Source organism: Vanacampus margaritifer, chromosome 12, assembly GCF_051991255.1.
Source record: "Vanacampus margaritifer isolate UIUO_Vmar chromosome 12, RoL_Vmar_1.0, whole genome shotgun sequence".
Lineage (NCBI taxonomy): Eukaryota > Metazoa > Chordata > Actinopteri > Syngnathiformes > Syngnathidae > Vanacampus > Vanacampus margaritifer.
In genome coordinates this window covers 3,320,084-3,334,832 of record NC_135443.1, presented here as the reverse complement: position 1 = coordinate 3,334,832, position 14,749 = coordinate 3,320,084, and the positions used below count along the sequence as shown (strand labels likewise).

Genomic DNA, 14,749 nt, shown 5'->3' with positions numbered 1-14,749 from the left:
GGCAGAACTTTTTACCTTGAGACCATGTTTAGCTGCGTTGTTGGCTATCTTGGCGTTGACGGGATTTTGAAAATAATACAGTAAACCCCCATCCATCTTGTTTTTTTTTTTGTTTGTCCATTTATCTCATTATTGTTTCCCATTTTTGTGTGTAATAACGCCAATAGGTGGCGGCACACTATTGTGTTTAACTGTATATTTGAAAGAAGCGGCGAAAACAGGAAGTATTTCAAGTTCAGACTATTTTTGCTGAAAATCTCATCCTGCGTTTTAAAACTACAGAAATGGTTGTAGGCTTATTTTATGTTGTACATCTTTGGCCCTGATTATTGGTGTATATTGCGAGCTCATAAGCTTGCTAGTTTTTTGGGGGGTGAACACTGGGATCACTGGGTTTGTATTCCATTTTTTGTCTTATCCATTGCTCCTTTTGCTCTCTCTCAATTTTATTAAATCAATGTTTTTGAATGAGTTTGTATTACTTTAAAGTGTGTTTAAAGACCTTGAAAAAATAAGTGCCATAAATGCTATAAAAACATCCCTAAGGAGTATTTTTTTACATCGCAGATTTCATTTAATGCGTGGGCGGGCTGAATTGCAACTGTATTCCAATTTTAGTCTTAAGATGCCTCACGTATTTTTTTTTTTCATGTTAACATGACGATTTAGATTCCGTCTAATGATGGGTTGTAAAAATGATTCATGCTTGTAATCGTTCTGTCACTATAGCGACGCCAGCATTAGGGCAGTAGATGAACAAAGATACATCATTTGTAGTAAATAAGTCATTTTTAGACAGATTACGCGAAGCTGGATAATTTCACTTGGCACACCTATGATAATGTCTTAGTAAGGCATTCACCAACCTCATCCATCATCTGACTTTATTACGTGGGGAACCATGTTGGGTGCCTTGTGTGGTAGTGGCTGTAGGGGAAAAAACAGTCACATATACAGATTTAAAATAGGCACTGCATATTAAAGGCATTAAATGATCTATTACAACATGATGTGTGCATATGGTAACAAAATTATCATGTCATCTAATCTAATTATAATGTTGTAGTAATCAATATAGTTCTAAAAAAAGACACCAAAAAAGCGATGATACATTCAAACATGAAAAACATGTTATCAAAGCATAAGAAATAGTATGAAAAGATATGGAGATAGCCAGCCACCATAAACTCATCATTTGCATTTTCACTTGCGGATGCAGCACTTCATCACGCCCGCACGTCAACAACTTTGCAAAGCATTTGACGTGTACAACGCTGTTAACTAACGCAAAAATTGCAGCTTTGCTTACCTTTTGGCTTTGGAGTCCAGCTTGAACGTGGCTCTGGCTCTTCACCCCACCTAGCTTCCAAATCATGGGAGCGGTGTCGTGTACATTAGCCTCGCTTTCATGTCACAGTCTGTCAAAATTCAAAATGGATCACTCACAGGCACATTTTCGGAAATAGGCACTCCAGACACTCGAATGTGTGCAAGGAAAAAGTCCATTTCCAAATGATCAACAGAACATTTGTTTCCAAATCGTAGTTTATTTCCACAGTGATACAACCAGAAGAGTTGCTATGAACAGTTTACAGTACGTGCACACGAATGACCTCTCGTTGGTGGGCAGCATATTCTATTTAACATTTCGAACATTGTTTAAAGTGCATCGGGTTAGTCCGTTTTTAGGATATTGCACAGCCTGCGACCAAAATAATAACGTCAGCTGAAGCATGGCCGGCGTTTTTGTTTATCGGCTCGTTATTGGGGCTTTTTGATGAAAAAGATGAGCAGATCTACAAATTGAACAGACAAAAATATTTAGACGTTTGAAGCTTTCCATTTGATTTCCAAATTGTCACAGGAGACAGGACACTTTTATGCACATTTCCTAGAACTTTCTTTAATTGCACTGGATGAGAAAGGCCATCACATGATTGGCATTTCTGGCTCTCAAATAAAATGAAGTGTAAACAGTCGATAAATAACAGCGACTTCCGTAGCCAATTTGAGGTCAAATGAAAGCTTAAAAAGTGCAAATATGCATCAATTCCATGACGTGATTTTCCAATCCAGCGTTAACTAGACCGAGGCTGCAATCCATCACACAGCAACAAGCCGTCTTCCCCCGGCGCCGTTCCTCCTCGTGCAAAAGCCGCTAACACAACTAACAAAAAAAAAACAGCCCAAAAACAAGAGTTAACCAAGTTCCTCCCGCGTGGGAATTGATCGACGGTGCCGCAGTGTTTTCAGGCTATGTGCTTTGGGCGGGCGCGAGACTGATTGGCTGCACTTTTAAACTGAGAGAGGGCATTGATTTGGAGATTAGGGCTTTGCAGCGGCACGCGGTGAGAAGGACGGCGCCGGCCCTGCTTTTTGCCGGGTGCCGTGTTTGCCTTCCCGTCCTGTGGGCAGACGCATCCTTGACACACACAAACACAGCGCATTGATTTCTGGGTGGGCATTAGCAAGCGTTGAGCGACACGGCCGGGAGGGGTGAAGTGTTAGGGCGGAGGGGGCCTGACACCCCCCCCCCCCCCTCTGGAGCACGTCGGGTCCAAACAAACATATTCCACCTCACGCTCGGCCACTCACCCCCCCCCCCCCAACCCCTCCCCACCCTTCAGCTTCACGGGCGCCTTTGACGTTTACGGTTCGCTCTCTGGCTCTCCCGTTGCGTCAGCCTCCATTTTGTTTGTTTTTGGCTTTCCGCGTTGGGTTTGTTTGGTCGGTTTGGCACACAGCTGAAACATCCAGCAGCTGCTTGATGGATCCGCGGAACATAAACCCTCCCATTCTGTTTATTTCAATGGAACCTAATTCAAATGACCATCATTTGGAATTTGACCTTAATATTCTAGGGAAAGTCGACAAAAAAAAAAAGTTACTGATGATGTAGCAGTTCTCGTCCTACACAGCGACGGTGTTAAATGTTTGTCTGTCCCTGCAATGACCAACGTGTCGTCTGCCTCCAAATGCAGCTGGGATTGGCTTCAAGCTCTCCACAACCGTTAACAGGATAAGTGGTATAGAAAATGGATGAAAGTCGCAAAAATGAAAATAGATATCACACCCAGGGGCCCGCCACATCATTTTATACGGCGCACTAAAGCAAATCCTGTGTGTCTACTTAATTAGCAAAATTGCGAATTGTCTTTCACATTCACAAAACCTTGAGATACTGCAAGCATTTATTTTGTTACCAAACAACCGCCCCCCGTTTTTTTTTTTTTTTATTAATCGAACAAAAGTTGAACAAACTATTTAGTCATCGATTGTTATTACGTGACAAAATTGTTCATAAATGTGAGCATGAATTTGGGGATGAACTGACGAGTTGACTTAAGCACTTCGCAATGATGGTTAGCGCTTAAGGTTGATTCATCGGCGATCACGTTTTACAGCACAGACGCTTCGCAGAAAACAAGCAGAAGTGCCTTAAGCGTTGAAAATATTTGACGGTCACTTGCAAAATATTAAAGTCGCTCCTAAAATGTAATAAAAGTACAAGTGCTATTACACATCAATCTGTAAAGGCACATGCTAACGTTAGCTGCTAAACACCCTAAATCCTCACCTCAGTTTTCAGCGAATTCACCAAATTACCTTCTATTTATAAAGTGATTTTAAAAAATCGAATACTGCGACCCTGCAGTTATGTTATGTGAATTAGCTTTTTGACTGCCAAAAACGTTAAATAACGTTTAGTAAAATCCTATGGAGGAGTGCCAAAGACGTTAAAATGCGTTTTTTTTTTCAAAACAGAGGTGAAACTAACCATTTTCTATTGTTGATTACTTAAAAACGAAATAAGGTAGAAACAAACTTTTTTTTTCTGATGAAAGATGAGAGTCCAATCTTTCATTTGGTAGTATGTGTGTTTCCATAGTCCAAACACAGAATTTTCTGTGGACCTTGAAAGATCAGTCAAAAATGCTTAAATCGGCTGGCACCCACGGCAACCCTTTTCTGAAAACGTCTGGCAGTCAAAGAGTTAGTGTTTGAGTTCTGTAAGTTGCGACCGTCTGAGGGCGTGTCTGAATCAACAACGGCAACAATTAGTTGACTTAAGTGTCGACTACAAAAAAAATCTGTGCTCGGTAAACCCTGCATTGGACCAACGAACATAATGTGTTGGACTTTAGAGGTTCCATTGTATCCATCTGTGTTGCTGTGTATTATGTGTGTGTTCCTTTCACGTCTGTTCTACTTGTGTCATAGTGCCTGCATGCGTTTGTGTGTGTGTGTGTGTGTGTGTGTGTGTGTGTCTATGCGGAGGGGACGCAGCCGAGCGGTCCCTGCCAGGGGCGAGCGGTCACGCGGCCCCCGACAGTGAAGAGAGCAGAGTCCCTGTCAGTGGCTCTTCTTAACACACCGCTGCTCGCCATGCGGGGACGTGCTAGCGAGCGTTTGACAGTACAAAAAAAAAAGAAAAAGAAAGGGGAGATAAAGTTCATTTAAAACAAAAGTGTCGGCTTTAAGTGGACAGACGGAGGAGAGAGCGAGAGGCAAACACCGACTGGTTGGCTGGTTGTCACAACAGTAACAATCCAAAATATTAGGCACACGTGCACGCTCAAATGGCTTGGGGCGAGGCGGGGTACTGATGGAAAAAAGGTTTGAGTGTTTATTTGTTATCCTTGATGCGCGCGAGTACAACAAAGGCCAACTTCAAAATAAAAGCTTTCAAAATAATACATGGACATTAATGCAATACCCTTCATGAGCTTTTATTTTGAAGTTGCGGCAATCATTGTTGTGGTTGGCTTAACTTGTCTCAGCGACTGTACTCGTGGCTAGCCGCTAGCAGAAACAAATGCCGTCTGACTACTTTTCAAAGGCTCAGTCTATAATCTATACTATACAGGGTTTAGGTAATACCTAATCACGGTTCATCTTTAGAGAACAAGTGAGCCGTGATTGGTCGATGCTTGAGCAACTGTGATGTCATTTTCAGTGGACAGCTAAGTAGCAAAATGGCTGCCCCCCTGTGATGGATACAAACGGGTGGATTTTGCTGATTAATTGATATTCTACAAACTTTCCCTTTAACCAAGCAAAAATATATTTTACCCGACTGAATACTCAATCAGTCGAATTTTAAGTAGGCTACCCAAATACTAAAATATTCGATATCTGCAGCTCTATTGATTAATTAGTACATGGACCTTCAAAAGGATATCAAGGATATCTTTAAAAAACATAAACAAACAAGCCCTCAAACGGCTTTCCACTGTTGTGAAGGGTTTGTTTGTGCCCTGCGATTGACTGGCGACCGGTACAGGATGTCAGCTGGGACCGAATCCAGCTCACCCGCCTCCCTAATGAGGACAAGGGCTACACAAAACGGATGGATGGATGTCTTTGTAAAGGAGAACAGGTCTTGTATTGGATCTCATTAGTGACTTCAGAGTGCCGCTGTCTTGCACTCGGCGCACACGGGCTCTTTTTGCCAGACAGCTTTTGTCTCTCGCACCTAATCCACCTTTTGTGCCATGACTCACTTTCTCCGGCACAACTTGTTTTTAGCCTCCACGCTCCACCTCCCCGGGGCCCTTCAGCGACACTGTAAAAGGTCGCGTCTTGTGCCACCTTTAAAACGCTGCGCCGCCGTGGGTCGGAGGGCGTGGCCGTGGGAGGGCAAGCAATATTGTTTCGTTGTGAATTGAGTGAGCAAGTTAGACAGCAGAAGGGACTCAAAGTGACTTTTGCGAATGGGACACTGCTAAACCAGAGAAAGCAAGTTTTTGTGCTTAAGGCCCATATTTGATTTTTTAGAAAAGGTAGATTACTGTAGACATGGGAGGTGAAATAGAAAAAAACTTGGGCCTATGTTTAAAATGTATATAAAATCGTTTATTTTAACACTAAATCCATAATTAAACCTAGTTTCATTCTATTTATTTATTTAGAATTACAGTAAAGTTTCTGTGGAAACCGTCCTCAGCTATTCACAAAAAATTCATACCGTGTATTTTAGATAATGTTACTAAGCTGCCACAAGATGGCGCCAAAGCCCATGCTAAAAGGAACGTAGTGTCCGCAGGTCGTTGCGTAGATGCGTGCACATGTTTACTTCCGGAGCATTTTTCCCAACTCAAGTCATCTGCAAGCCATTTAAGTTTAAGGCTAATGTTGTAAAATGAGTTTAAAATGATATTAAAGTATTTCGGACTCAATCTTTGGGGAACAGTAATGTGTAAAATTTTAGGCAATTACAACAATTTCAGGAGTGGAGGGTTCAATTATTTGAGTTTTACACTATTTGCGGCAGGGCTCGTCCCAAATCCCCATGAATACTGTTACTTAGTTAACTCATTTTATAATTAAATAAATACATAAATGTATATGAAAATCTTCTTCTATGGAGATGTATGTACAATCTATCAATTAACCAATTATTTCATGAGAAGTAATAAAAAAAAAAAAGAATAAATACAATACATAAAAGAACAGCATCATACTTGGCCCACCCCTGCTCTGACCGTTGGTAAAAGTGACACGTATACAGACTTACAGGCTGTGGAGTTGAGTTGCTCATCTTGCTACATATTCTAAATTGACAGCTGCACGTCGTCAGTCCACAGCGGTGCAGCCTCTTCTATTTTGGTTCGGGAATCTTTGGCTTGGGGAGACACGAACGACCCGAAGCGGTGGCCATCTTGGCCGTCTCCCTGAGCGATCCCCGGCTGGCGATCTCCGGGTTGGCGCCACCCTGAGGACCGCCGGGGGGTTCCGAGACCCCGCGAGGCAGAAGCAGCGAGGTGCGACACAGGCCGGGGTGTTGCCGCCGGGGGCCGGTGCTAAAGCAAGGAAGGCCTCTGGACGGCGGGGGCAGCTGCCTACTACTCCTGCTGGCCAACGGCTTGGAGGAGGACGGCCGTCTGAGCGGCTTGACGACAGGAAGTGACGTGCCCTCGCGAGAAGGACACGCGGCGGCGACCGGGTCATGCGACGCGGCCGCGGGGTCCCGCCGCTTGCGGTGACTCAGCTGCAGCCGGTCTGCTGGGGCGGACACATCTGACGCGAGGCCGTCAAGAGGAGCGTCGGCGTCAAAACGGGCCCCCGCATCCCCCGTCTGGTCACTGCGGCCCTCGGTGGGGGGAGTTTTTACTGGTTTTCCCGGGCGCAAATGCTCGCTGGGGTTGAAAGGTATTTGAAGCTGCCAGAAAGAGCAAAGAAAAATCCAAAGGATTAAAAAATGAGGATAATATAGTTATGAAACAGCATAATGAGGCAGACTTGGAGATGTTTTTTGATGCTACTACAGAAATGACTTTTTTTTTTTTTTTTTATGTTTGATGTCGCAAAGACATTTGAATATTTTTGCAGCTGCAAAAGGAAATTCTGAATCAAAAAGTCTCAGTTTCTTTGACTTGTTTATTTGCTCCCAACATCACAGCTTGTTTGCGCTGCCAGTCACCAAACTATTTGTGGAACGGGAGAGACAAAGTCACAGAGGAAGCCCTGATTCAGCACTTAAGAGGAGAATAACCTTGCCGTGCCAGCGGCTGGATTCGCGCCTTTTGAGGCGCTTGGTGATGGGTCGCTTCAGACCAATCCGGAGGAGCGCAAAGGCGCCTGTGACACAAAGTGCTGAGCCACTTTTTAAGTGGAAAATATGTCAAGACAGCCACAGAACACCATGGGAGGGCTATTGACATTGTGCACAGGCACAATAAAGTGCCCATTTATTACATTTGAATGAGCTCCAGTATTACCTGCTAAATAACCCAAGACAACTTTGCAAAGTAACATGTCCAATGAATATCATGTACAGTATCTCATAAATGATGAGGAGTAGAAGGTCTTAGACTGGCCAAGTCAATCACCAGATCTTAACCCAATTGAGCATGCATTTTACCTCCTGAATGGAGGTTTTTCGTCAACGAAATTATCACTGCTTGAAAGGTGGATGCGTTCAAACTAAAGCTGCTCTCTCCTGAGTTGTTGAACCTCGAAGATTGAACATCTGGGAACTCGTACAAATCGGACTTCAACCCAAAAATCGGAGTAAAAAATGCCTCGGAGTTTGAACTCATTTTCGGAGTTTGAACACCCAAGCAAAGCAAGCTCAGCCGAACGTACCTTGAAAACGGGTAGCCGAGCGAAGCCGAGCAATGCCGAATGCTCGCGTTGCCGTAGTTGAGACGATGCACTGCTCATATCCAGTCAGATCGTGAATATTCCCGGTGGTGCTTCATACTCGCGAGTGCATTTTAATTTTTCCCCGAAAATTTTCTTCGCCGTGCAGTGCTACGAACCACAGTGGAATTAGGAAAGAGATTATCGCGTCGTTGTAACTACCGCGACTACTTCTGTAAATACTGGCACAAGGACCCCACTTAGCTGTTCAACAACATGCCTGACGTTAACGCACGCAAGGACCGCTTAGTAGCTAACAATATGCCCAATGTAAAATACACAAACTCAGCACTGAACTAAAGCTAGCATTAACATAGCATTTATCTTCCACTGATGCCATCACACCACAATAAAAAAGGTAAGGCTTTTTTTTTTTTTTTTTTTTAAATACTGGACTACTGTAAATGTAAAAAACAAATAGAAATTAAAATAGAAATTATCTGTTTTTGGAGCTTGTGAACGGATTAATTGCATTTACATTATTTCCTATGGGAAAAAAATATTTCAGACTTTGAACACTTCTTCGCAGGAACCAATTATGTTCAAACTCCGAGGTACCACTGTACCATGAAAGAAAAGCTGGAATTCTGAATTTTTGCCCCATATTCATATTTGGATCTAAAACCCAAATGTCTTCAGTATACAACAAATGGTAAAACACTTCCATTCTCAGCATAACAAATCATACCTTGATATTGTCATTATTTCGCAGATCTGGTTGAACCGCTTGTTTGTTTGTCACCGACAATATAATGCTAAGCCACCAACACAATTCAACTGGGCTGCAATGATTAACCTGTAAAGCACAATGCTGGACCTGCGACCCGGCTGGCCCGCCGAATTCCCACCAGACGTTTGGAGCTGTAAGGTAACTTTGACCTTCTCGCAAGCGCTCAGGCAGCCCAGAAGGAAGCCGAGGAGTGTTGTTAGATAAATCCAGTCAACAAGAGGCGATGGCGCAGCTGCTCGGGTCAGAATAAAAGCCAACATTGCACCATCAGTGTTCATCTGTCAGCGCATAAATGCAGCTCCCCGATGACCCGTGACCCCCATCGCGAGGATGAAATCCTACTTAGTTGTGTTGAGGGCTATTCTTTAAGGCATGGCCGCTTTATTTACGCTATGAGTCTGAATCCGCCTGAAGCTAGCCAGAGCTATTAACAACATGAAGTGTGCTTTAGCACAGCCATTTATTCAGGATGTGTGAAGATGTGTGCGATTCTGTGCTGGTCAGGCCGTTTGCCTCGTGTTTCTATGCAGCACGGATTGCATGCTGGCTCTGGATGTCCGAGACCACAGCGCCATCTCCTGGTACACGCTGTTGAAAAATGTCTACTTGTATGCTCATCTGCATTTCATTTTTGATTTCTGCCTGGATTGGTTGGATCAGCCAAATACATTTTCACAACTTTAAGTATATGTGTCTGATGTTATAAAATGAGACAATGAAACAATTACCAGTTTGGATTGAAAGTTTCATAAAAGTATACGTCTAGCAATATGAGTCTTGTGATTAGAGTGATGTAGAATTGCTCTGCATCACAATGAAGTGTCATATTGTGTCCCCCTCACAATAATTTGCATGGATGTCTGATTATGACCAAGACTCCAATAAACAAAAAAACAACCTAAAATTAAGAGTTGAACAAACATTTTCATTAAAAAAAATAAAATAAAAAAACAAGATTGCTTAAAAAATGACAGACTGAATCCTACGATTCCGAAACTAAAATTAATTATAATTATAGCAAAAATATCCCTTATTTTTGTCTTTGTCAATTAATGTCATTGCCTTTTAGTGTTCAATCTAAATTGCTTGTTAGGTTGGTTAGCTTTTTTTTTTATATATATTTTTTTTTATCATGCACATGAAAAAATACTCCATATTCAACAAAAGAAAAAAAAATTGAAACAAAACATTTTTGATAAAATAAAAATGTATGGGGAAAAAATCTGCTATGACCAAACAAAACATTTACATTTGTGCTTGAACTTAAATTCCTAGTTAATTCCCCCAAAATCCCATGTAAAGTTTCTATGTTGAAATATCAACAAAATTCCTCATTTTAACTTCCCAATGTAAATTTCCCAGAAATGTTCCAAAAATGTTTCACCCCATTGCAAAACTACTGTTTGAATGGACATCTTACTGGAGGCGTTACATCTTATTTGATCCACCTGGCGACCCTCCCATGACCCCCCGTGACCGATCTCCTCTGCTGCTTTTCTCTTCTGAAATACGACTAAAAACTGAAGACACAAATAAGCATTCCCCCCGTTTAGTCGGCGTCAGGAGGAGGATGACGAGGAGAGTCGGCAGCACATCGTTATCAGACGTAAGTAGCTAAAATGGCGCCACTCAATTTCCGAGTTGGACGAGGCCGGCACGTCGCTTGAGCGCGGTTGTGAAAACGGTGATTTGGATGCGAGAGCACAGCGCTGGCCTGCTTTAGTGAGTTTGTCATGTCCGATGACGGCCTTCTTCTTTGAAATACGCCACAATCAAAATGTTCTGACAGGAGAATTTCACATAAAAGCAGAGCAAAACCCACATGGGGAGATTAAACCATGCGTGTGGTGTTTTGACTTCATTCGATGACATGGAAGAAAAATGAAATAAAAGCACCGTAACAGGGGGTCCTCTGAAGATTTTTTTTTTTTCTTCAATTAAATATTTACTGCAATTATAACTTTAGGTCTACGTTAGTGATAGACTACATTCCAAATTTGAGTTTGCTTGTAAAGTGAGGACCCCCTATATGGACAAAAGTCTTGGGACACGCCTACTTTCATTTGCACTTCCCGAAGGCGCATCCCAATACTTTCTCCTCATGTCAACATAAAGCACAAAAACAATGCAAAACGGTTTTCAAACATCCGCACATTGACAAGAAAAACCTTCCTGAACTCAAAACACTCCCAATGTGAGCGAAGCAAAAGCATGCAGATGACGAAGGGCATGCGTCAAAGTCATGGTTGACGGTCAAGACGCTGGAGAGAGAGAGAAAGAGAGAGAGAGGTTCTACTGTACCATGCCCGGTCAGTGAAGTACTGCACAAGGTGCTCCACTCCTTGCCACAGCCATTACGTGTGGGCAGGCAGAGTTAAGAGGGGAAGATGAGGAGAGGAGGCGTTAGAAAATGAAGGAGTCCGAAAGAAGCGAGGAAGCGGCACAGAGACGGAAGAGCAATCGGAACAAATTCAATACAGGATTACGTCATGCAGAGAAGAAAGTCACATAATAGTTCAACAAAGGAGGCGAGTTTAAGCAAATGTACTGTATGAATAGTCCATCCATTTAAGATTCGTTCCATTGTAAAGCGTCTTTAAATGTGTCTAGACAAGCGTTATATAAATCCGATGCATTATTATTATTATTATGAAGAGGAAAAAAAGGTTACGCTTGTAGTGGAAGTGAACATTTTGTAGTTTTGATGTTGCCTTTATGTATCAACACAATCAATCAAGAAGTGTAGGTCTCGCAAAAAGATGGAATTTGCCATTTGGGACAAACCTTGTTTTGAAAATGTATCAAGTAAAAAGTACAGATACTCATGTTAAAATGGAACGGATCAAAGTAGTCTAAAAAATAAAGTACTGAAAAAAATACTTTGTTACTTCCCAATCTCTGCTTTTCTCCTGCTTGTGAGCACACTCCACTCCCACTGGTGTTGTGAGAATGAATGCAGCACTGATTCACCCACCCCCCCCAAAAAAAAAGCTGGAAAAAAAAAAATACATCTCAAGAGCACTCGATGATGCTGAAATAACCTGAGATGTTCGAACAATGTGCCGCATTTATTTCACCTTCCCCCTTGAATGAGAAGAGCACAGCGTGGGTTCGATGTTTTTCTTGCATCTTTTTTTTTTCCTTTTACCTGCTCACACGTTCATTTCCTGCCACCTATTTGTCTGTTTTCCTTTAGCACTTTGTCATCCGACAGAGCTTGTTGGATTCACTGATGGCTGAGTGCATTGTGAATTCATAAGTACAACCCATGTTCTGTTCTTTTCTCTTTTTTTTCTGGAGAAAGAAAAAAAAATGTTCTGTTCTTTTCTATAGACCACATGTGTCAAGATCCGGTCCTTGAGGGCCCGAGTCCGGCATGTTCTCAAGGTTCCTCTACTCCAACACACCTGATTCAATGAGGATAATTATCCGGTTCCTACGGAGCTTTTTGATCATCTTAAATATGAATCAGCTGTGTTGAAGGTGGGAAACCTCGAAAACATGCAGGACTCGGGCCCTCGAGGACTGGACTTTGACACCACTGCTATAGACCCAACAACTGGCGAAAAAGCCCAAAAAGTGCTCCATTACAGAACAACTGTAAGTGTGGAACAGAAGCAACAGACCACCGTAGAGTGTGTTAGGGGACAAAGGGGATGCGCTGCGCACAAAACAATTTCAGTGTGTAATTCAACCCGAAAATAACATTGCATGCGATGTCTTTTGGCTTTTAAATTGTACAAGTAGAAGTGGTTCCATGAAAAAGATGGCAAACAAAAAAAAAAAAGCAGGAAAGCGTGTTAGTGACTCACTCTGTCTGCGCTGGGGCATGCTGGTACAGGTCAAGGCCTGGTGCTGTGCCTGCCACGGGGGCAGCGAGGGGGTGGGCAGCACACCCTAGGCAGAGAGAAAATACACAGGACAAAAAAAGGCATGACCAACCCGGGACACAAGCACACGCAGAAGCCGCTCTCATGTGAAGCCTGACAAAGCACATGGACACATACAGGCAAAAGATAAATAAATAAATAAATAAATAAATAAATTCCTCCGACCTCATCACACACTTACACACACACACACACAGGTCGACTTCCATTCTCAGATGTACGTCACCTGTCAACCTGTCAACTGACATGACAGCTTTTACAAGCTCAGCCAGCAAGTGCAGACATATTCCATCCATCACTTATGTCTATCTACTCGCAGTGGTGTCCAAAACGCAACCCGGGCCATTTTCCGGCCCACCCTACATTTTTTGGCTGCCCTCAGCATATACAAACAACTAGGGATGCACAATAATATCGGTGGGCGACGATTATCTGCAATTATCTACCAATTTGACGTCATACAGATAAACCAGATGATAAAAAAATTGCCTGACAATTAGCGGCAATTATTGACCAATTTGACCTCATACAGATAAACCAGATAATTTAAAAAAAAAAAAAAAAAAACATTCAGCCGATAATTATTGGCAATTATCGATCAACTTGACGTCACACAGATAAACCAGATAATTAAAAAACTGTCCGATTATTATCGGCAATTAGCGACCAATTCGATGTCACACAGATAACCCAGATAATAAAAAATTGCCCGACCGCTAGCGGCAATTATCGATCAATTTGACCTCATACACATAAACCAGATAATTAAAAAAAAAAAATCATTCAGCCGATAATTATTGGCAATTAGCGATCAATTTGACGTAACACAGATAAACCAGATAATTTAAGAAATTGTCCGATAATTATCGGCAATTAACGACCAATTCGATGTCACACAGATAACCCAGATAATAAAAAATTGCCCGACCGTTAGCGGCAATTATCGATCAATTTGACCTCATACAGATAAACCAGATAATTTAAAAAAAATAATCATTCAGCCGATAATTATTGGCAATTATCGATCAACTTGACGTAACACAGATAAACCAGATAATTAAAAAAATTGTCCGATAATTATCGGCAATTAACGACCAATTCGATGTCACACAGATAACCCAGATAATAAAAAATTGCCCGACCATTAGCGGCAATTATCGATCAATTTGACCTCATACAGATAAACCAGATAATTTAAAAAAAAATAATCATTCAGCCGATAATTATTGGCAATTATCGATCAATTTGACGTAACACAGATAAACCAGATAATTAAAAAAATTGTCCGATAATTATCGGCAATTAACGACCAATTTGACGTCATACAGATAAACCAGATCTTTTTTTTTCTTTTCTTTTTTAAATCGGCTGATAATTATCGGTAATTATCGACCAATTTGACGTCACACAGATAAACCAGATAATAAAAAAATTGCCCGATATTTAGCAACAATTATCGACCAATTTAACATAATACAGATAAACCAGATAATAAAAAAATCGGCGGATAGTAATAGACTTGCCGCGTTGGTCCATCTGTTGCGGTTGTGTAGTGTGCAGTGTCATCCTTTTGATTGACATGTGAGGAGTCCAGGCTGTACCCCGCCGCTCAGCCAAAGTCCACCAGGATATGATAATCAAGATAACATATGGATTCTGTGCTCTCTCATCACTTGATGTCTCTCTCACCCCCATGGCGGAGACGCAAAGTGAGACATCCGTACGGCCGTCACGTAAAGGCGACAAATCCGACTCTCTCAAGCAAAGGAAGAAAAAGGATCGACTCCACGACCCACTGCTGAGTCCTGTTGGGAGGACGGATGGAATCTTCACTTTTGTCAATGAACACACAACTTGTTCAGCGGGAAGCCTTAATTAACAAAAATCTTTGGCGGCGAGAACAAGAAGCTCCGACACAGGACACATGCTGCTCTCTCTGCAAGTCGTGACGCATCGGGCCTTTATTCCATGTAATGACCGACAA

At 42.1% G+C, this 14,749-nt stretch overlaps 1 protein-coding gene across 8 annotated transcripts in view; it reads right to left on the bottom strand.

Annotated features, from left to right (window-relative positions):
- Positions 1–248: 248 nt before the first annotated feature.
- Positions 249–14,749, bottom strand: part of ccser2a (coiled-coil serine-rich protein 2a) — a 39,219-nt gene continuing 24,718 nt past the window's right edge. For 4 of the 8 annotated variants that reach the window (XM_077582177.1, XM_077582178.1, XM_077582179.1 and 1 more), the window contains one exon: positions 1,528–7,162. In XM_077582177.1, coding sequence (XP_077438303.1) covers positions 6,602–7,162 — 561 coding nt within the window. In that variant the 3' untranslated portion in view covers positions 1,528–6,601. Of the gene's footprint in view, positions 928–1,309; positions 1,419–1,527; positions 7,163–11,176; positions 11,217–12,687; positions 12,773–14,749 lie in introns of those variants that run through there. The other 4 variants (XR_013296218.1, XM_077582181.1, XR_013296217.1 and 1 more) reach the window with 4 other exon arrangements.